At 40.9% G+C, this 19,000-nt stretch overlaps 1 protein-coding gene and 1 non-coding gene across 4 annotated transcripts in view; one reads left to right on the top strand and one right to left on the bottom strand.

The window, feature by feature from the left end:
* Window positions 1–322: 322 nt before the first annotated feature.
* Window positions 323–19,000, bottom strand: part of LOC124976925 (protein DDI1 homolog 2) — a 39,919-nt gene continuing 21,241 nt past the window's right edge. The window contains exons 7-9 of one of the 3 annotated variants that reach the window (XM_047540007.1): window positions 11,906–12,009; window positions 9,629–9,818; window positions 323–4,193 (exon numbers count right to left, since the gene is read on the bottom strand). In XM_047540007.1, the coding sequence (XP_047395963.1) occupies window positions 2,329–4,193; window positions 9,629–9,818; window positions 11,906–12,009 (2,159 nt within the window). In that variant the 3' untranslated portion in view covers window positions 323–2,328. Of the gene's footprint in view, window positions 4,194–7,142; window positions 7,203–9,628; window positions 9,819–11,905; window positions 12,010–19,000 lie in introns of those variants that run through there. The other 2 variants (XM_047540014.1, XM_047540022.1) reach the window with 2 other exon arrangements.
* On the top strand, window positions 15,481–15,588 carry LOC124969024 (U6 spliceosomal RNA). The gene has a single exon (XR_007105912.1). It is a non-coding gene; the product is annotated as a U6 spliceosomal RNA (small nuclear RNA).

Here is a 19,000-nt window from a genome sequence, read left to right on the forward strand (position 1 = left end):
TTGAAAGAAAATGACAAAAGGGACTAGGGTATTTGGCAAGTGGGTTAAGCTCATTCATAGTATTCCTAACAAGAATAACTGTACAACCATAGGTCTATTTGATTTTCTCCTAAAAATAAATATACATACATAAAAAACTACTGTGGTGAAATCTTTCCCAGACTGATATTACATACCCCACTTGGGACTAATTCCTGAATATCCGTGTTGTAAAAACCCAGGGACCATGGCTCACAAAGAGAGCTGTGAGCCCACGTTCCCAGAGGCCTTTGGAGGAGGCTACTATCATCGATAAACTCCCCACCCTCCCACCCTGTGGCCCCAAGATCGGTAAGCCTGAAACACTCCCAGACCACTCCCCATAAAGCAGAAAGGGGCCCGTGGCATGCTGCCAGAGTCCACCTCGCTCGTAGCACCAACTTCTTCACCACACTCCCAGCTCCAAGAGCCGGCAGACAGAGCCTCTCTGCAGTTCCCAGTGCATCTCACGTCTTTGGTGTGGGGCAGGCAAAGGGTCGACAACATGCGACTGTCTACAGGAACACCTTACAGCTGGCTGACCTGCTGTTCAGAGTGCCCTCTGCAGAGCAGTAAACCATGGCTCCTTCAGCCAACCTTCCCTAACTTCAGAAAGGATCGTGACTGTGACTTGCTGTCCCCTTGCTGAAGTCTCTAAGCACACATACGAACATAGAAAAAAGAAACTGGGATGGGGAGACGGAAATGCTTCTAAGCACCCCTAAATTAAAGTTCCAATCAAAAGCTCCTGAGATATGAGCCTCCATTTTGGTTGTGCTCAATGACTTGAATCCTAATGGAAAGAACGAGCTTCGGAGAGTTAGATTTTAGACAAAATCATTTAACACGAAGATCAAAAATCACTCCTTTGAAAGTTTCTGGTTCAAACAAGTTGCAAACTATAACCTGGGTCAGAATTATCATTCTCCAAATTATTTCCAAGAAAACCAAGATTTCAGATTCCTGCTAGGTCCTAGGAGAACAGTTTATTTTCCAGGAAAGTTACCTAAAACCTATCCAGTAGGATTATTGCACAGTGGGGCCCACAGGACAATGACTTCCAAGGGCGAGTCTTTACATTAAAAAAGGCCACAATAAATACATCTATATATTATGCCCCACTCTAACTTGACATGGTAAACACAAATATAAGTCTTGCTTAAAAAGAAACTCCTGAGGAAAGAAAGGGATGGAAAACTCTACCAAGGCCACTTGGGTCAGAAACTACAATTACTATTTTCACTGCCACAAAGGACACTCAAACAGACCGACCGTTCTAAGCACCAAGATGAACCGAGACAAGGTGTCTATCACACTTCAGTGTCATGCTCAGATCACAGCCCAAAGTGAGCTTTTAACTTCCCAGAATTTAGAAATGAAGCAAGTTGCTGGCAACCAACTTGTTGGCAGATTCTGCCTTCTTCATCAGTCATTAAGGGCTGAGATGCCGGGTGTGTGGGGGGGCGGGGCTCGCAAACCCAATCTCTATTAAGTTCCAGTGTTTATCTATTCACTCAGTCCTTGACATTTACAAAGGGAGCTATGACTGGGTCCCTCTTCCTTCCCTTTTTGAATCTGGGTAGCACCATGTTTCACACTAATGTTGATCCCCCACCACAACCCATCCCACGTCATAAGGATACCTGGCAAGCGACTCACGCCGCAGCCTGTGATGTGCAAAGCAGTCCAAGCTGCAAACCCTCCTGCTCACCCTATTAAAATGTCAAAGCCTGAGTAACAATGAAAACAGAGTGCCCTAAAGATGTCACTGAATTATCTTTCAGCTTCCTATTATCATTGGTTAATCATGACACACAGAAACTGGGTGTAATTCCCAACACCAAACTGTGTGGTCAAGTTTCTACACTGACGACTGAGTCAACAAGCCAGACCCTGCCTACAGCCCAGCCTCGGCATGAAGCCTGGCTGTCTCCAGCTGCTAGGGTGGTAGGAGTTCTCATGGCTTCTGCTTTTCAAAGCATTCACTCTCATTCTAAAATGGTATGCTATACACAAAACCTCCATTTTATTCCAGAATACATCATCTTAATGAGAATAAAAAGCTTTTGTATGCACATTCTGCCAATACATTTAAAAAGGCCCAAATTTTAACAAGTAATAGACAAATTCATCAGACAAGAGATCATAAATTACTTTGGCCGAAAAAAATCTTTAAAAAAAAAAAAAAAAAAAAAAAAAATCTGGCTCAACATTCTGCTTGCAGGTTCTGCATGTACGGTATACAAGGTGAGTGTGGGTGTAGGAGCTGCTGTTAGGGGAATGGAGTACGGTCTAGCCCACCTTCCAGAGTTATGTAGGAACTACAATGTTCTTTGCTAGCAAAACAAGAAGTGCAAGGTCTGCATTTCCACCAACTCGATGCAGAGCCCCGAGTGCCTCCTGCAGAGTAAAGCCGGCACGTAGAATCCGGTCAATATCTGTGGCAGGAAAGACTAATGGTGGAAGAATGGAGGGACTTGATGGATGGCTGGTAAGTGGTTCCAACTCGAGAAATGGCCTTGTAGCTTCTGGGCAGACATTTTCTCTGGTTTCAGGTCTGGCTGTTATTGGATTCCGTACACCCTGATCCAAGTCTTTAACCAATATGAAACTGAATGGCAAAGACTTAGTTTGCTCAGAAGTCTGACTGAGTGCATCCTCCTCACCTGCTACAAGTTTGGATGAAATTTCTACACCTGAGGTGCAGTGTAACTGATTAGATGATTCAGCTGAGGTTATAGTGACACAGCTGCTCTTGCTTCCTGACTCCTTAGATTTGGGGACACGTTCCTTGTCAGCCAACAGGCCATCATCTGGACCCCCGGAGTTAGTATTTCCTACACCTTCTATTCCAGTTTCAGGGGCAGTGCCCACATTTTCTGTCTCCACGGATACAGACCTGGCCTGATAAAGGGAGGCTTGTCCACACTCTTCACTGTGGCTCAGATGCTCAATTTGGGTCCATCTTTCAGAAAAGCCCTTAATACCTGTTTGGCCCTTGGCTCCTTTTTCTGATTGACAGCTAACTTCTTCAGATGTACTTTCTGAAGCTGGCTTATTACTAATGACTAAAAGTTCATGAAGCTCTTTCAAGGCTGCTGTTATAGATGAACAAGACTCTTCTGCTGACTCCACAGAGGGTTCGCAACTGCCACAGAGACTCAGAGAGGGGGAGAAGTTGCCATATTCATTATTTGTCCCAGACCTTTCACCACTGCTTTCAGGGGGCTGAGAATCTTGAGTGGAAACAGAATCATTCAAGCTTTCGGGTGAGGGGTCGCGCTCTGAGGTCCCCACCTGCACCAGGGGGCAACCTGAGGGGAGGGCGCAGGCACCAATGCTCTTGGTGCTGGCCTTCTGCCTGCCTGCTGAACTGAGCACAGCCACTAGGGACGGCTCCCCTACATCTATGTCCATCATGGTTTCTGAATCTGAGCAGCCAAAGCATCCTGAAGGTAGAAAACTTTCTTTTGCACTAGTAAGATCAACACTCTGCTGTAGCCCATCTCCTTTCATTGTAGCTTCCAAATTGGTTTGTTGGTCCTGTTGCCTCTCTTTGGGGTGTTCAAGAAGGTCCCCCATGTCACAAAGATGTACTTGGTCACGTGGAGCATCCTGCTGTACAACTTCATGCGGTTCATCCTCTGGATCTTCATGAGGCTGAATGCTACTAAGTTGACTCAGGTTCTGATTTTCTGGAGGCCAACACATTTCACCTACAGCCACCTGTGGTTCATGCATCCTCGTAGCTGTGACAGATAAACTAGATTCCTGTCTTGTGTGGAGAGAAAATTTGAGGACCTGGGTGCTTCTTTCAGCAGATTTCTCCAGACTACCTGCAACAATTGCTTCTTCAGATGAATTATGCAAAGGCATGGCTGGACACTGGTCTGCAGAGGAAGCAGGACCAGAAAGATCCTGCAGAGGAAGATATTCTTTTTTTTGGGAGTTTATCTGGAATTCAGCTGAAGCTTTCAAAGCCTTCACAGCTTTAGGTTTGATGCTATCTGGGTCACTGGGCTTGGTAGGGCAGACCAAAGCAGAGACAGAGCGAGCAAGACTCGTAGGATTGCCAATATCAGGACTCCGTCCTGAAGAAGGGGCTGGATGGTTCCATCCATCTGAAGTTGATAAGGATGACATTCCCAGTGAGGTAGATTCTTTACCACTTTTATCTGTAACAAAGGGGAAAGCAATAAGATTAATTAGCAGATAAGAAAGGTTACTAAATTATCAGAGGATACAAATCTAAACAGGAAAATAAAATTGGGACCCTAAACTTGGAATTCTCTTATACTCTTAAGACATGATTTAAAAAATACAAGGATCTCTCTCACCACAGTAGACAATTAAACATTACAGTAATCAGAGCAAAAAGTATGCATGCTCTTAACAAAATATACATATTTCAGTATGATAGTTTATGTACTATTGATTCTCATTCACATAATGGCCAGGTCAATGCTTAGGTTTAAAGGACACTTACTTTACTTTATTCCAGTTAGTCTGGAATTCTAGAATCATCAAGAATGTTCTCTCCACCACTTGCCCTAAAATTGCCTGGATACTTGTTAAGCATGCAAACTCTGAGGTACCATCCTTGAAGCAGACCCAAGAATCTATGTTTTCAATAAGCTCCCCAGGTGATTCCTTTTTTGTTTTGTTTCGTTTTGGGGGGGAGGTGGGGAATGGGTGTACTGGGAATTGAACTCAGGGGCATTTGACCACTGAGTCACAACCCTAGCCCTCTTTTGTATTTTACTTAGAGACAGGGTTTCACTGAGTTGCTTTTTGCTAAGGCTGGCTTTGAACTCGCAATCCTCCTGCCTCAGCCTCCTGAACCACTGGGATTATAGGCATGTACCACCATACCTGGACCCCCCACCCCCAAGTGATTCTTAAGTATATCACGGATCTCATGGATCCTTACACTAGAATGATTCTCAGATTGACACAGTTTTTGATTCAAATGCGAACACTAAAGTTACAAACCAGAAGTCTAAACCAGGTATACTTGAAACGGATCAGGAATTATAGATAGGAAGCAGAATTTATGTAATGCTTGGAGGCCTCCAGAAGACAAAAAGCAAATGTTCTATTTTATTTCCAGCCACACTCCCCCAAATCATGGTAAAACTGTGGAGCATCTGAGACCAAAAGTAAAGACCAGACATTAAATCCCAATTATTATCCTAAGAAATATTGCAACTTTAAAAGGATCATCAGTTATCACATTAACAGAGTACAACTCAATTAAGAACACCGAAGTACATTAAGGACAGAAAATTATGCACGGAGAGCAGTATAGGGAGAGCATAACAATTTTTCTATAGGCAATGACTATCTAGATTCACTGTAATTTACTCAAGTAAGACATGGGCTTAAACGCTCAAGACAGATATCCTAACACTATTAAACATTAGTTCAAACTCCATTGATGTGGATCCAGTTAAAAGCTGACCTCTGTGCACACACTGTAGGATCTGTAGTTAAATGTCTAAGAGCTGCTAATAAGGCTGGTCACAATATATTCTATCTGGTTAGATGCAATTCAAATGATTTGGGCTGAATGTTAGCATGTAACGTGGGAGCTAAACAAGGCAGCCACGATTCAAACAGCTTTGAGTCATTCCAAACACTGGTTAACAAGAGACCATAAAGCACTGTGTCAGGAAGGTATTTACTTTTTATAAAACAATCTTACCTTATTTACAGTAGTAAGCAGGAAAATATGTCTCAGTGTAAACTATATCATTACAATCTAGGAAGTTATTACTTTTATGAATCTAACCCCAAGGCTGACTCTGGAAGAAGTTCCATTTTGTACTAATGCTAACAGGAAAAAGTGTATTGTATGGGGGCTGGGGAGGTGGCAGAGCATTTGCCTAGCATGAGCGAGTCCCTGGATTTGACCCCCTGCACCACACATACACACAAATGCACTGTAATGAAATACCCGTATCAGCAACAGAGAAAGGGATTATAAAGGCCTGGTATGCCAGTTTTATAACCATGTGAGGTGAAGGTGAAAACAGCCTCAAGGAATTTTATACTGACCATGAGAGTAGCATACAATCCCCTCCTGTAGCTGAATTGTCAGTTTCACTGGCCTAAGTGCTAACTGTAGCAGAGGGATGGGTCAGTACTGCAGGATGATTAGGAGAAGAGGACAAGGAAAACGGATATTAAGAACAATTAAATTATGATGATTTTTATCCTGTTCTTAAAAGGGGGGGGGAAAGAGAAGGAAATAAAATGCTACAAATCTAATTACAACCAGCCTGTAAATCCTCAGAAAAGAAAATCCTCAGGAATTGTTTATTCTATCACAAGGAAATAGAAATGGCCTGTTATTATCTCTGTGACCCTGGACAAGTCACCTGGCTTAAGGGTCCATTTCTTTTTCAAGAGAATGAAAATATCTGCATTCTATAACTCCAGGTGATTCATGTGCAGTATTATGAAAAAAAGAACTTTCAGTTTCTCAGGGGAAAGAGACTCATGAGCTCCATAAAAACGGACATTTACAAAGAAAAAGTCCTTTTGTTAATATTGTCAAATCAATATGTATATGTATATGTGTACCTGTGTGTGTGTGAGTGTGTGTATATATATATATAGATTGATTGATTGATTTTTTGGTGGTACTGGGGATTGAACCCAGGGTCACTCTACCACTAAGCCACATTCCCAGCCCTTTTTAATTTTGAGACAGGGTCTTGCTAAGTTGCTGAGGCTGGCCTCAAACCTGTGATCCTCCTGTCTCAGCCTCCTCAGTAGATGGAATCTTAGATGTGTGCCAATGACTGGTCGTCAAATCAATATTCTTGATTTGATTTTCACAGTAGTCACATGTGCTAGGTACAATGGACATGTTTTCCTGAGACTTTTCCCCCCTGCCCTTGGATTGGTCTAGCAGTTGATGAAATTTTAAATAAGAATATACACTTACATATGTATGTATGCCACATACATACAAATGTGCATACAGACCAGTTGTAAACAGATCAAACAGGGTGAAATGGTGAATAGCAGAAGCTAACTTGCCAAACTGTCATAGTACAGAGACTTTCAGATCATAGATGTCAACTGGATGGAAGGCTTAGCATGGCGTCTATAAATACCTGGTCTGGGCCCACTCCAGCTGCAGCACACACACCACATGCATCATGGCTTCTGACGCTCTGTTTGGATTAGGAAACAGACAAGCAAACTTGGGTTAGCAACACAAGCTACACAGCATGCAGGGTTATAGTCTCCACTCCTTGGCCATCTTGAGATCAGGAACAAGCACAGTCAAAGTTGGGGAACATTTCCAAAGTGTGGGCATCCAAAGATTCGCTGGCTGCTTCAATTCTCTCGCAACATGTAAAGCCAATGTGTCGACTTCAAGATACTTTAATTGAACTTGTAAAGAAATCAATTTTACACATCTACATATAGAGAACCTCAGCAAATGTGAGATAGGAGAAAAAAGTAGATCAATTAGATGGAACCACATGATAAGAAAATCATCTCAGGGAATAAAGGTCAGTGTACATGTGTAAAAATCACTTTCCAAATTTCTTAGCTGAGATTCATTTCTAGAAGAAAACAAACCAAACCTGATTAAATTCTATCCTGACTTATCTTCTTTACTTTTAATCGGTTTTTAGAAAACATCAGATATAGCTCCCATTCTACATTATTTTTCAATTCCTGGAAAAGACAAGCGGACTTTGAGGTAAAGCATCCGTCAAAGAAACGGCTCTACCAAAATATTCCCACCAAGAATTTTGATTTTTTTTTCCCCCGATTCAGGGGATCAAACCCAGGGGTGTTTAACCACTGAGCCACATACCCAGATCTTTTTTGTGTTTCATTTAGAGACATGGTCTTACTAAATTGATTAGGGCTTTGCTAAATTGCTGAGGCTGTCTTTGAACTTGCAAACCCCCTATCAACCTCCTGAGCTACTGGGATGATAGGCATGTGCCATCAGGCCTGGCCAGAATTTTGATTTTGATGATACTGGAAACTCAGATGTCTAAACAAATAGAACCTGATGCTGCAGAGTTATTTCACTAATTAAACATTAGAAAAATCAGCACAAAAAGTGATATGCATAAAAAGCCACTTCCCTTTAATCTTTTAAAACTGGTATATCCCCTTTACTGAGTCTAAAAATATCTGTAATATCTACTTTAATCCTCTAAACTTTTTTTTTATTAGAATAAGGTAATTACCAGAGACAATAACTATTATTTGAAGGTTAGAAAACACATGGTACTATCACTAAGTTGACAAATTACCAGCCAAAATGGTTAAGTATGTATGTCAAATTCACTCAAGCTTACAATGCTGAATGGAAGAATAAAATGATGGCTGACTGTTGAAAATTCTCCCCTTCCTTCCAAATATTTACATTGCAACGACACTACTTTATAGGTAAAACTGGGCCAGACTCAGAACAAGGCCAGCTTGGACAATTCTATCAGCTACCCATGTTCATTCTAGAGGATAAAGCCTGGACACTGGAATGTTCTGCAGTAAAATGTGGCACAACCTACTTAAAGTTCATTATCTCATCCATGGGAGAAAGCTATCCCCTGAACCGGTAACTCGAGTGGATTTTCCTGTACTAGAAAAAGCGATGTGTGAGATTAGTCAAACTGACAAATAATTCTGGCTCAAGACTTTAAAATAGGGGTTGGGGCTATAGCTCAGTGGTAGAGCGCTTGCCTAGCATGTGCAAGGCACTGAGTTCGATCCTCAGCACTACATAAAAATAAATAAATAAAATATAGGACAATCAACAACTACAAAAACAAAAACAAAAACAAACCCCAAAACTTTTGAAATAACTCAAATTTGAAAGATACCTCTTCAGCTTCTAGAAAATGTGTCCCAGAGACATTGCTCTGTAATAGATGGGGATTTCAGCAAACTTGTATTGCTCCATTTTATCCAGCAGAATTGGCTCTGTCTTTAGGGTTAAACAGACTAAAATACTAGACACTGAGAAAAAAGTACAGGTAACCTGACTACAATAGTTAATATACTATTCTGTGGCCTAAAGACACAGTTGTGATCTCAGTAAGAGCACAAAATGCTACTTTTTTTTTTTTTTTTTTTTTTTTTTTTGGGTGCTGGGGATCGAACCCAGGGCCTTGTGCTTACAAGGCAAGCACTCTACCGACTGAGCTATCTCCCCAGTCCCAAAATGCTACATTTTGATGGCTGGTCAACTGTGATTCTCATTGTTGGTTCTTTTCTCTTTGGTGGCAGCATTTTCAGACTGCTTAGTCATAATGACAATGCTACTGTCCAAAATAAATGGAGCAAGGAAAGAAAATTTTTAGGGAAATACTGCTGAACTTCCAAGTGTCTGCTTACTGCTATAACTTCCTTTAGGAAAAAAAGGATGTTTTAAGAGGCCTACCAAAATGTGAGGCTGCTGTTTCTTGATCTGCTAATGTGGAGTTTCTCTTTATTGGATAAAGGGATGGGAGGGGCAGTAAGACGACAGACAAGAGCACACCTGAAACTGATGGGGAGACTGAATACAAACAGGAAAGATCTTTACCCCCACTGATAACAAGCAATTCAAGAGCTTGGCCATTCCAAATACCTGCATCCTCTGCTGATTTCTGAATGGCTTCTGCTAATTCCTGGTCTGCAATCTCTTCTGGCCGCACATCCTCTCGCCCGGCCCCATATGCCAACCGGGCACACTCTGGTAGCTCCCCCTCAGGAAGGAAGGTGGTCTGTGAGCCTGTGGTGCCGATCACCAGTACATTTTTCTTGAGGTCAATGGAACACTTAAGAGGAAGAAATGACATGACCACAATGGATAAAGCACCATGCAGAAAAAGTAATGATCCTGAATTTAAAACTCCATTCACAAAGAGCAACAATGACAGGGAGAGAGATTGCTGCAAAAAACCCCGACTTTGTCTGAAAACCATTTAAATTTTAACTTTGGTGACACTGTTAATTTAGATTTTTTTCTGTGCATTTTGAGACGGGTCTTGCTAGATTGCTCAGGCAGGCCCTGAACTCCTGGGCTCATGCAATCCTCCTGCCTTGGACTTCTCTCCATGCCTGGTTTAGAACTCTCTTTTAATATTCAGAGTTTATAGTAGGATGATTGTTACAGGATACACTTTTATATTTATTTGCCTTTAAAACAGTATCTGATCATTTCTGATTATAAATGTAACACATGCTCATGGTACAAAATTTGGAAAGATGCCAGGCACGACTAGCAGTCCCACATTTTAGAAACATACAAATGACTTTTTCTTATTGAGACCATACTATTCATAGTTTTGTACACTGCTTCTTTTACTTATTATATAAATTACAGCTTACATTCTATACCAATGGTCTCAAAAGTGATAGATGTGCAAGGTCCACTTTATAAAATATTTCTAATACACATGCCATCCTTGTCTCTGTTTTAGTTAATGTCCTGGGGATCAATACAGGGGTGCTTTATCACCGAGCCACACTCCCAGTTCTTTCAAATTTTGAAACAGGGTCTTGCTAAGTTGCCGAGGCTCACCTTGAACTTGTGATCCTCCCATCTCAGCCTCCTGAGTCAATGGGATTATAGGCATGCACCACAGTGCCTGGCCATTTCTGTTATTTTTATATCCACTTAATAGGATAGCTGCACACACATATATATATCTATAAAGTTGAAGAGTTTTAGTTTGTACTATGACTAACATAAGGGAAAGATAGTAAAAAGTTAATGAATTAGGCTTTATGTATACATATATATGTAATGTTAATTCAATGTAAATTGTTTTCTGGAGCTTTGATATGTATGATATCAAACTTGGGGCCTCACACATACTAGGTGAACACCATACCACTTAGCTGCACACCCAGCTGGAATTAAACAATTAAACATTCAAAAATAACACATGAGGTACAGCCTATAACCCCAGCAACTTGGGAAGCTAAGGCAGGAGGAACACAAGTTCAAGGCCTAGGTTGTCTTAAAAAAATAATCAAATAAAAAGGCTGGGTATGTAGCTCAGTGGTAGAAGTGGTAGAGTGCCCCTGGGTGGTTCAATCCCCATTGGGGGCGGGGTAGGGGGGAGAGATAAAAATACTGACTACTGACTACATATACAAGCCCACTATGAAAGTTTTATTACCCAGTGGACACTACGTCTTTAATCAGGGTGACATATCTTACGTTATTATGCTTTAGGCAGAAATAAAAATATGACTGTGAGTTAATATATATTAAAAAAAAAAAAAAAAAAGCTGCAAACAGGGCTGGGAGATAGCTCAGTTGGTAGAGTGCTTGCCTTGTAAGCACAAGGCCCTGGGTTCAATCCCCAGCACCACAAAAAAAAAAAAAAAAAAAAAAAAAAGCTGCAAACATTTTAATGATTATCGTTGAGCATACATTTTGGAAATTTTTTTACTTCAAACTGCAACAAGTTAAAATAAATGTATATTATATACAAAGAAAACACAACCAAACATAAAACTTGCTTTAAGTGTGCCTTGCACCTAAGACCATTGTTTCCCCCCACCTTAATATATCTTTATTTTTGAGCTGTACATATACACTTAAGAATTTGATCTTTATAGTATGACATATACTATATGTTAGGAAACAGCCAGAATCTTAAAACTCCACTAGGAAACCAAACTGCACATTATAATGTGAACACAAAAAAAGACTTAAGATTCCCAGAGATTTCACAGAGTCAAGTAATTTCTAGTGACACATCACTTCAACCTTGATACAACACAATCAACTAAGGACATTACTGAGTATGAAAATCATGCTTCTTGGTTTCTCCGTAAATAAAAACCACCAGAAACTATGTGACAACAGCCACAGAACATACAAGAAGTAGATGCAAGCAAGTTTCATTACCTGATGCCGTTTAAGCATGTCCAGTCCCAGAAGCATGTCCATGGGCTGCTCCTCAAGTATAGAGAAGGAACACGCCAGGAAATCTCCTTCGATCTGAACCTGAGCTAAAGCACAATAGAACAGGTTACTGATGTTTGCTTCATAGATCCAGGAGAACTCTGGAAATGAAATGATCATTATGTGTCTCACTTCCTGCAATCAGTCAAAGCCAAGGCACAGCAACAGTTAATTCAATAGTTGAATTAACTATGAAAATCACCTGGGTCATTTATGAAGTTGGGTGTGGTGGTGCATACCTGTAATCCCAGCAACTCAGGGTCAAGGCAGGAGGACTGTAAGTTCTAAGTCAGCATCAGCAACTTAGTGAGACCCCAAACAACTTAGCAAGACCCAGTCTCAAAATAAAAAATAAAAAGGGATAGGGATGTGGATCAGCAATCAAGCATCTGTGGATTCAATCCCCAGTACTAACAGAAAACAACAAAAAGATATTCCTCAGATCAAAAGAAAAAAAAGTTACTTTGCTATTATCAAACAGTAAGGAGAAGAGTGTATAAAATTCATGTACAGTAGAAAGCATAATAAACACCCAAGTCAGGTGTAGGGCACAACTTGGGAGGCTAAGGCAGGAGGATTGCCAAGTTTGAGGCCAGTCTCAATAATTCGGTGAGACCTTGTCTCAAATAAAATAAAATGGTCAAGGGTGCAGCTCAGTGGTACAGTGTTCACCCAGCATGTGCAAGGCCCTGGGCTCAAGTCACAGTACTGCAAAAAACTTAAAACCGAAAGTAGGAGCCCACCAATGTTTGAGATACATTCCAATCCACACACGACTCCCTTTCTCTGACTAAGTCCCCTAGAGCACTGCAGCAGCTACCAGTCACCACTTACTCATTCATCCAGCGGTTACTGGGCTTCTCCGGTGGCTCCCAGTCTCTGCTGACAAAAGCAATGGGACCACGTGTGTGTGTGTCCCCTTGTCCACCTGAGCCTCTCTCTAAGGTACATTTTTGGAAGTAAAACTCCTGGGTTCTGGGGGTGTTGTGTCAACCACACTAGGTGGGGGTGAATTATCTTCAAAAATGTTTCCAACAGAATGAAGTTTCTGCTGCTCCACATTCTCACCAATGTTTGATATTAGACTTTAAATCTTTGCTAATCTGGCAAGTGAATTTGTATTTCCTGTATTAATAATGAAGTTAAGCAAATTTTCATATAATCATTAACCACTTGGATTTCCTCTTCAAGTGGAAAGAGGGTTGATTTCCTGTTCAATTACTACCATACATTTTTTAAAAATATTTTTTTAGTTGTAAATAAATACCTTTATGATACTTATTTTTATGTGGTCCTGAGGATCAAACCCAGTGCCTCACATGTGCTAGGCAAGTGCTTTGCCTCTAAACCACAACTCCAGCCCCTACTGCCATAAATTTTTATCTCATCTTTCCTACCAAGTTGGAGAACACAGATACACAAACATCTGTATACTTGAGCACAGCCCTGGATTAGTTATGTTACTGAAGTTCTTCCTCAGGCTGTTCATTTTACTTACAGTATCCCATGCTCCTCCATACTGGGGACCGAATCCAGGGGTGCTCTACCACTGAGCCACACCGTCCAGTACTTTCATTTTTTAATTTGAAACACAGTCTAGCTAAATTGCTATGGCTGGCCTCAACCTCTGGAGTTGTTGGAATCAAATGTGTGTGCCACTGTGCCCAGCTGAAGTTCTTAATCTTTTTTTTTGTAAATACTTTACTTATTTTTATATGTGAGGATTGAACCCAGTGCCTCAAATGTGCTAGGCAAGCACTCTACTGCTGAGTCACAACCCCAGTCCTGAAGTTTGTAATCTTAACATGGCTGATTGAACATATTAAATAACTTCTTTCCTATCTTTTAAAGAACTCCTGCCCTACCAAGATAGCCTTTGTTCTCTTCCCAAACTTTGACTGCCTTTCCCATCTATGTCTTTACTCCACCTGGGCTGACGTGTGTGTGGTGTGAAGCAGGGTCCAATTTCCAATCCAGTTTTCTACATGGATGCCCAGCAGCATTTTCTGAAAAACCTTCCCTGCTCTGTAAGGACTTCGCCTAGATAGTCCTTTGACTTGATATCTAGAACAAAGAGTTATTCTAGAGTGTCTTGCCTTTCTTGCTAAGTAACAGGCCCACACAAAATTTAAAATTAGCATATACAATCTTATAAAAAAAAAAAAAAAACCCTAGGACTTTGATGGTGTTATTGTGACTCTGCAGATGACACAGACTGTGTCCTAATCCATGGGAAAGCTCTTCTATTTAGATTGTTATAAAGGTTTTCTTCATGTCTGTCATGTCAACCTGTTCATTCACAAAGACACAAGGGACTGGTACTTATTTTGTCTCCTGGGGTACCTACCAGGGGTTGAACGTAGAGGTGCTTTACCCACTGAGTCATATCCCAGCCTTTTTTTTTTTTTTTTTTTGAGGCAGGGTCTTGCTAAGTTGCTGAGGCTGGCCTTGAATGTGCGATCCTCCTGCCTCAGTCCCCAGAGTCTCTGGGATTCACTCTGTCTGGCATCTCCTATTATCATCTCACTGAAAACCATGAAACCTGAGAATTCAGCCTCTAAAGCAACCAGTCTATACCATTCCTACCCAACTCTTCAGGTCTACTGTGCTTAAAAGTGTGAGAATACAGCATTTAAGCTCTATGCTACACAAATCAATAAAGAAATATAAAGACCCTAACACACAGACCGATATAGTTCAAAAGACAGGAAGAAAGGAAAAGATGAATAGGTAGACAAGCTCTCATTTGTAATAAAAGAAAAGTAACCCCTATAAAAACTGGAACAAGCCAGGGATGCCCTCTTTCATCACTTCTATTCAACATCATCCTTGAAACCCTAGCCAGAGCAATTAGACAGACCAAAGAAATTAAAGTGATATGAATAGGAAAAGAACGCAAGCTGTCACTATTTGCCAATGACAGGATTCTATATTTAGAGGATCCAAAAAACTCCACTAGAAAACTTCTAGAATAAATGAATTCAGCAAAGTAGCAGGATATAAAATCAATATGCATAAATCTAATGCATTTCTATTCATAAGAGATGAATCCTCTGAAAGAGAAATTAGGAAAACCACTCTATTCACAATAGCCTCAAAACAAAACAAAACAAAACAAAACAAAACCAAACCTTGGGAATCAATCTAACAAAAGAGGTAAAAGACCTCTACTATGAAAACTACAGAACACTAAAAAAGAAACTGAAGAAAACCTTAGAAGATGGAAAGATATCCCATGTTCTTGGATAGGCAGAATTAATATTGTCAAAATGGCCATACTACCAAAGGTGCTATACAGATTCAATGCAATTCCAATTAAAATCTCAATGACATTTCTCATAGAAATAGAGAAAGCAATCATAAACTTCATCTGGAAGAATAAGAGTCCTCGAATAGCCAAAACAATCCTGAGCAGGAAAAGTGAAGCAGGAGGTATCATAATACCAGACCTTAAACTATACCACAGAGCAATAGTAACAAAAAAAGCATGGTATTGGCACCAAAAAGACAGGCAGACCGTGCTCGCTTCGGCAGCACATATACTAAAATTGGAACGATACAGAGAAGATTAGCATGGCCCCTGCGCAAGGATGACACGCAAAATTCGTGAAGCGTTCCATATTTAAAAAAAAAAAAAAAAAAGACAGGCAGACCAATGGTACAGAATAGAAGACACAGAGACGAACCCACATAAATACAGTTACCTCATATAAGACAAAGGAGGCAAAAACATACAATGGAGAAAAAAGATAGCCTGTTCAACAAATGGTGCTGGCAAAACTGGAAATCCATATGCAGTAAAATGAAAATAAACCTCTCTCTCTCTCCCTCCCTGCACAAAACTCAACCCAAAATGGATTAAGGACTTAGGAATTAGACCACAGACCCTGCACCAAATAGAAGACAAAGTAGGCCTGAATCTTCATCATGTTGGCTTAGGACCCAACTTCCTTCTCCAGACTCCCAAGGCACAAGAAATCAAAGCAAGACTCAATAAATGGGACGGACTCAAACTAAAAAGCTTTTTCTCAGCAAAGGATACAACCAATAACGTGAAAAGAGAACCTACAGAGAGGGAGAAAATCTTTTCCACATGCATTTCAGATAGAGCACTTCTCTCCAAAATTTATAAAGAACTTATAAAACTTTACACCAAAAATACAAAGAACCCAATCAATAAATGGGCCAAAGAACTGGACAGACACTTCACAGAAGACATATAGGCGATTAATAAATATATGAAAAAGTGTTCAACATCTCTAGTAATTAAAGAAATGCAAATTAAAACAACCCTAAGATTTCATCTTACTCTAATTAGAATGGCTATTATCAAGAACAAAAACAATAATAGATGTTGGTGTTGATGTGGGGAAAAAGGCACAATACTTTTACATTGCTGGTGGAGTTGCAAATTGGCACAGCCACTCTGGAAAGCAATATGGAAAATCCTCAGAAAACTTGGAATGGACCCACCTTTTTGACCCAGGTATCCTACTCCTGGGTTTATACCCAAAGGACTTAAAAATTAGCATACTATAGTAATGCAGGAACATCAATGTTCATAGCAGCTCAATTCACAATAGCTAGATTCTGGAACCAACCTAGATGCCCTTCAACAGAGGAATGGATAAAGAAACTATGATATAAATACTCAGTGGAATATTATTCAGACCTAAAGAATAATAATATTATGGCATTTGCAGATAAATGGATGGAATTGGAGAATAACATGCTCAGTGAAATAAGCCAATCCCAAAAAACCGAAGGCTGAGTGTTTTCCCTGGTAATGGGGATGGGGGTGGTGAGAGAAGAATGGAGGAACTTTAGATTATGTAGAGGGAAATGGGGGTGTGTGAGTGTAAAAAAAGTGGAATGAGACAGACATCATTACCCTATGTACATGTATGATTACACGAATGGTATGAATCTACATCATGTACAACCATGGAAATGAAATGATGTACTCCATTTGTGTACAATGAATCAAAATGCAGTCTGTAAAAAATAAAAAGAAAAAAAGAAAAGTAACAACAATAAGAAACCATCCCCCTCTGGCTCCCCCCCCGCCACCTCAAAAAATTTAAGGGAGAAAATGAGTCACATTTAGTAGTATAGGACATTAAGATGAATGTATGATCAGTGTCAGGTGAACTAAACTAGTACAAGTTAGTGATATAAAGAGCCTTAAGGCATTCATAACTTTTTTTTTTGGTACCAGGGATTGAACCCAGGGGCACTTAGCCACAACTCCATCACTTTTTGGTTTTTAGAGACAAGGTCTTGCTAAGTTGCGTACGGCCCCACTAAGTTGCTGAGGCTGGCTTTGAACTCACTATCCTCAGCCTCCTGAGTCGCTGGGATTACAGGCATGCACCAACATGCCCCACTTCACATTCATAACTTTTTTTTTTTTTTTTGCGGAGCTGGGGATTGAACCCAGGCCCTTGTGCTTGCAATCTACCAACTGAGCTACATCCCCAGCCCACACTCATAACTTCTGACTTGGTAGTTTCACTTACAGGAATTTAGACTAAGGAAAAAAAAAAAAAAAACTCAAAATGTGCATGAAAGTCTACTGTCATGTCATACTGACAAAATATTGGGGCAGGGGTATATCCTAAAAACTGATCATTTAGCCCATAATGGAAAGCTATGCACTTATTTGAATGATGCCCATGAAATTTACAGTGACACTGGCAAAACGTTAGGTTACTTTTTCTTAAAGCTGAGCATAGCTGGATGTGATGGCACACACTTGTGTTCTCAGCAACTTGGGAGGCTGAGGCAGGAGGATGGCAAGTTCAAAGCCAGCCTCAGCAACTTAGTGAGACCCTGTCTCAAAATAAAACAAAAAGAGCTGGGGATGAGGCTTAATGGTTAGGCTCCCCTGGATTCAATCCCTGGTACCACCCTCCCTACCCAAAAAAGTTAAGCATAAAACTGTATGCGTTATATAACCACCTTTTCCAGGAGCAGAGGGGAGGAAGATAGGGCTGGAAAAAGAGTACCAGCATGTACAAGCCCCCTAGCTCAGCTCAGTCCCCAGCACCTCATAAACCAAAACAACTTTGAAACTGGAAAGCAGATGACAGTGAAGAAAAGTGACCCAGTTTATATATCAGATCGATAAGGTTTAGGAACCGTCAAAGGCAGCTCTGCTAACAGGAGTAGAGGTGGCAGAAGGAGAAGATGGACCAAGTATGGACAGCTACAGTCAGCTCTTGGGGTCCCTCCTGTACTCTGCCAGGCTGGGACCTTTCATTCTACTAGCTGACTCGGGTGTATCTCCTGAAGAGGCCAAACAGACTCTCTTGGCCGAGGCAGGCACAGAGGAGAGTCAAAACTAAACACCTGACTGAAAACCAGGAGGGTGAGAGAAAGCCACACTGACTTTCTGATTCACTTTCAGACCTCCCTTCAGTTAAGATCACAAGTCCCGTGGCTGCCCACCCAAGCAACCCTTCACATGGCCTGGAATGTCCCCAGAACTGAAGGACTCAAGTTTCCAGATTAAAAAGTTCATCAAGTACCCAGTACAGGAGATGGACAGCCATACGCAAGCATATCAAAAGACTCAGGTCAAGAGAAGGTCTACAAGCTGCAAAAAGAAAGATGTACCAAGAGCATCCAGCTCCCTTCAACCACACCGACGACGTCTCCAAACTGTGAAGGAAGGACTGCAGTGGGGCTCTGAGGTTCAGCATCTCTGAGCTCCATCCCCAGTACAAAAAAGAAAGGAAAGACGGAAGTGGTTGTGCATGGTGCCACATGGTGGCACATGTCTGGCACAGCTACTTGGGAAGCTGAGGCAGGAGGATCTCAAGCTCAAGACCAGGTTCAGCAACTTGTTGAGACCCTGTCTCCAAAAAGAAAAAAAGAAAAAGTAAAAAAGAGAGAAATCAGCCAAAGTAAAGGGGGAAATACCTCTGAGGAGCATGAAAGCAGGAAACACGAGTGTGTAGACCAGTTTTCTTTTTGAAACCAAGGAAAACATGTACATGTATATCTTGGTAGAACACAGGATTTAGAGGAATTAAA

Source organism: Sciurus carolinensis, chromosome 1 (genome assembly GCF_902686445.1).
Source record: "Sciurus carolinensis chromosome 1, mSciCar1.2, whole genome shotgun sequence".
In the NCBI taxonomy this organism is placed as follows: domain Eukaryota; kingdom Metazoa; phylum Chordata; class Mammalia; order Rodentia; family Sciuridae; genus Sciurus; species Sciurus carolinensis.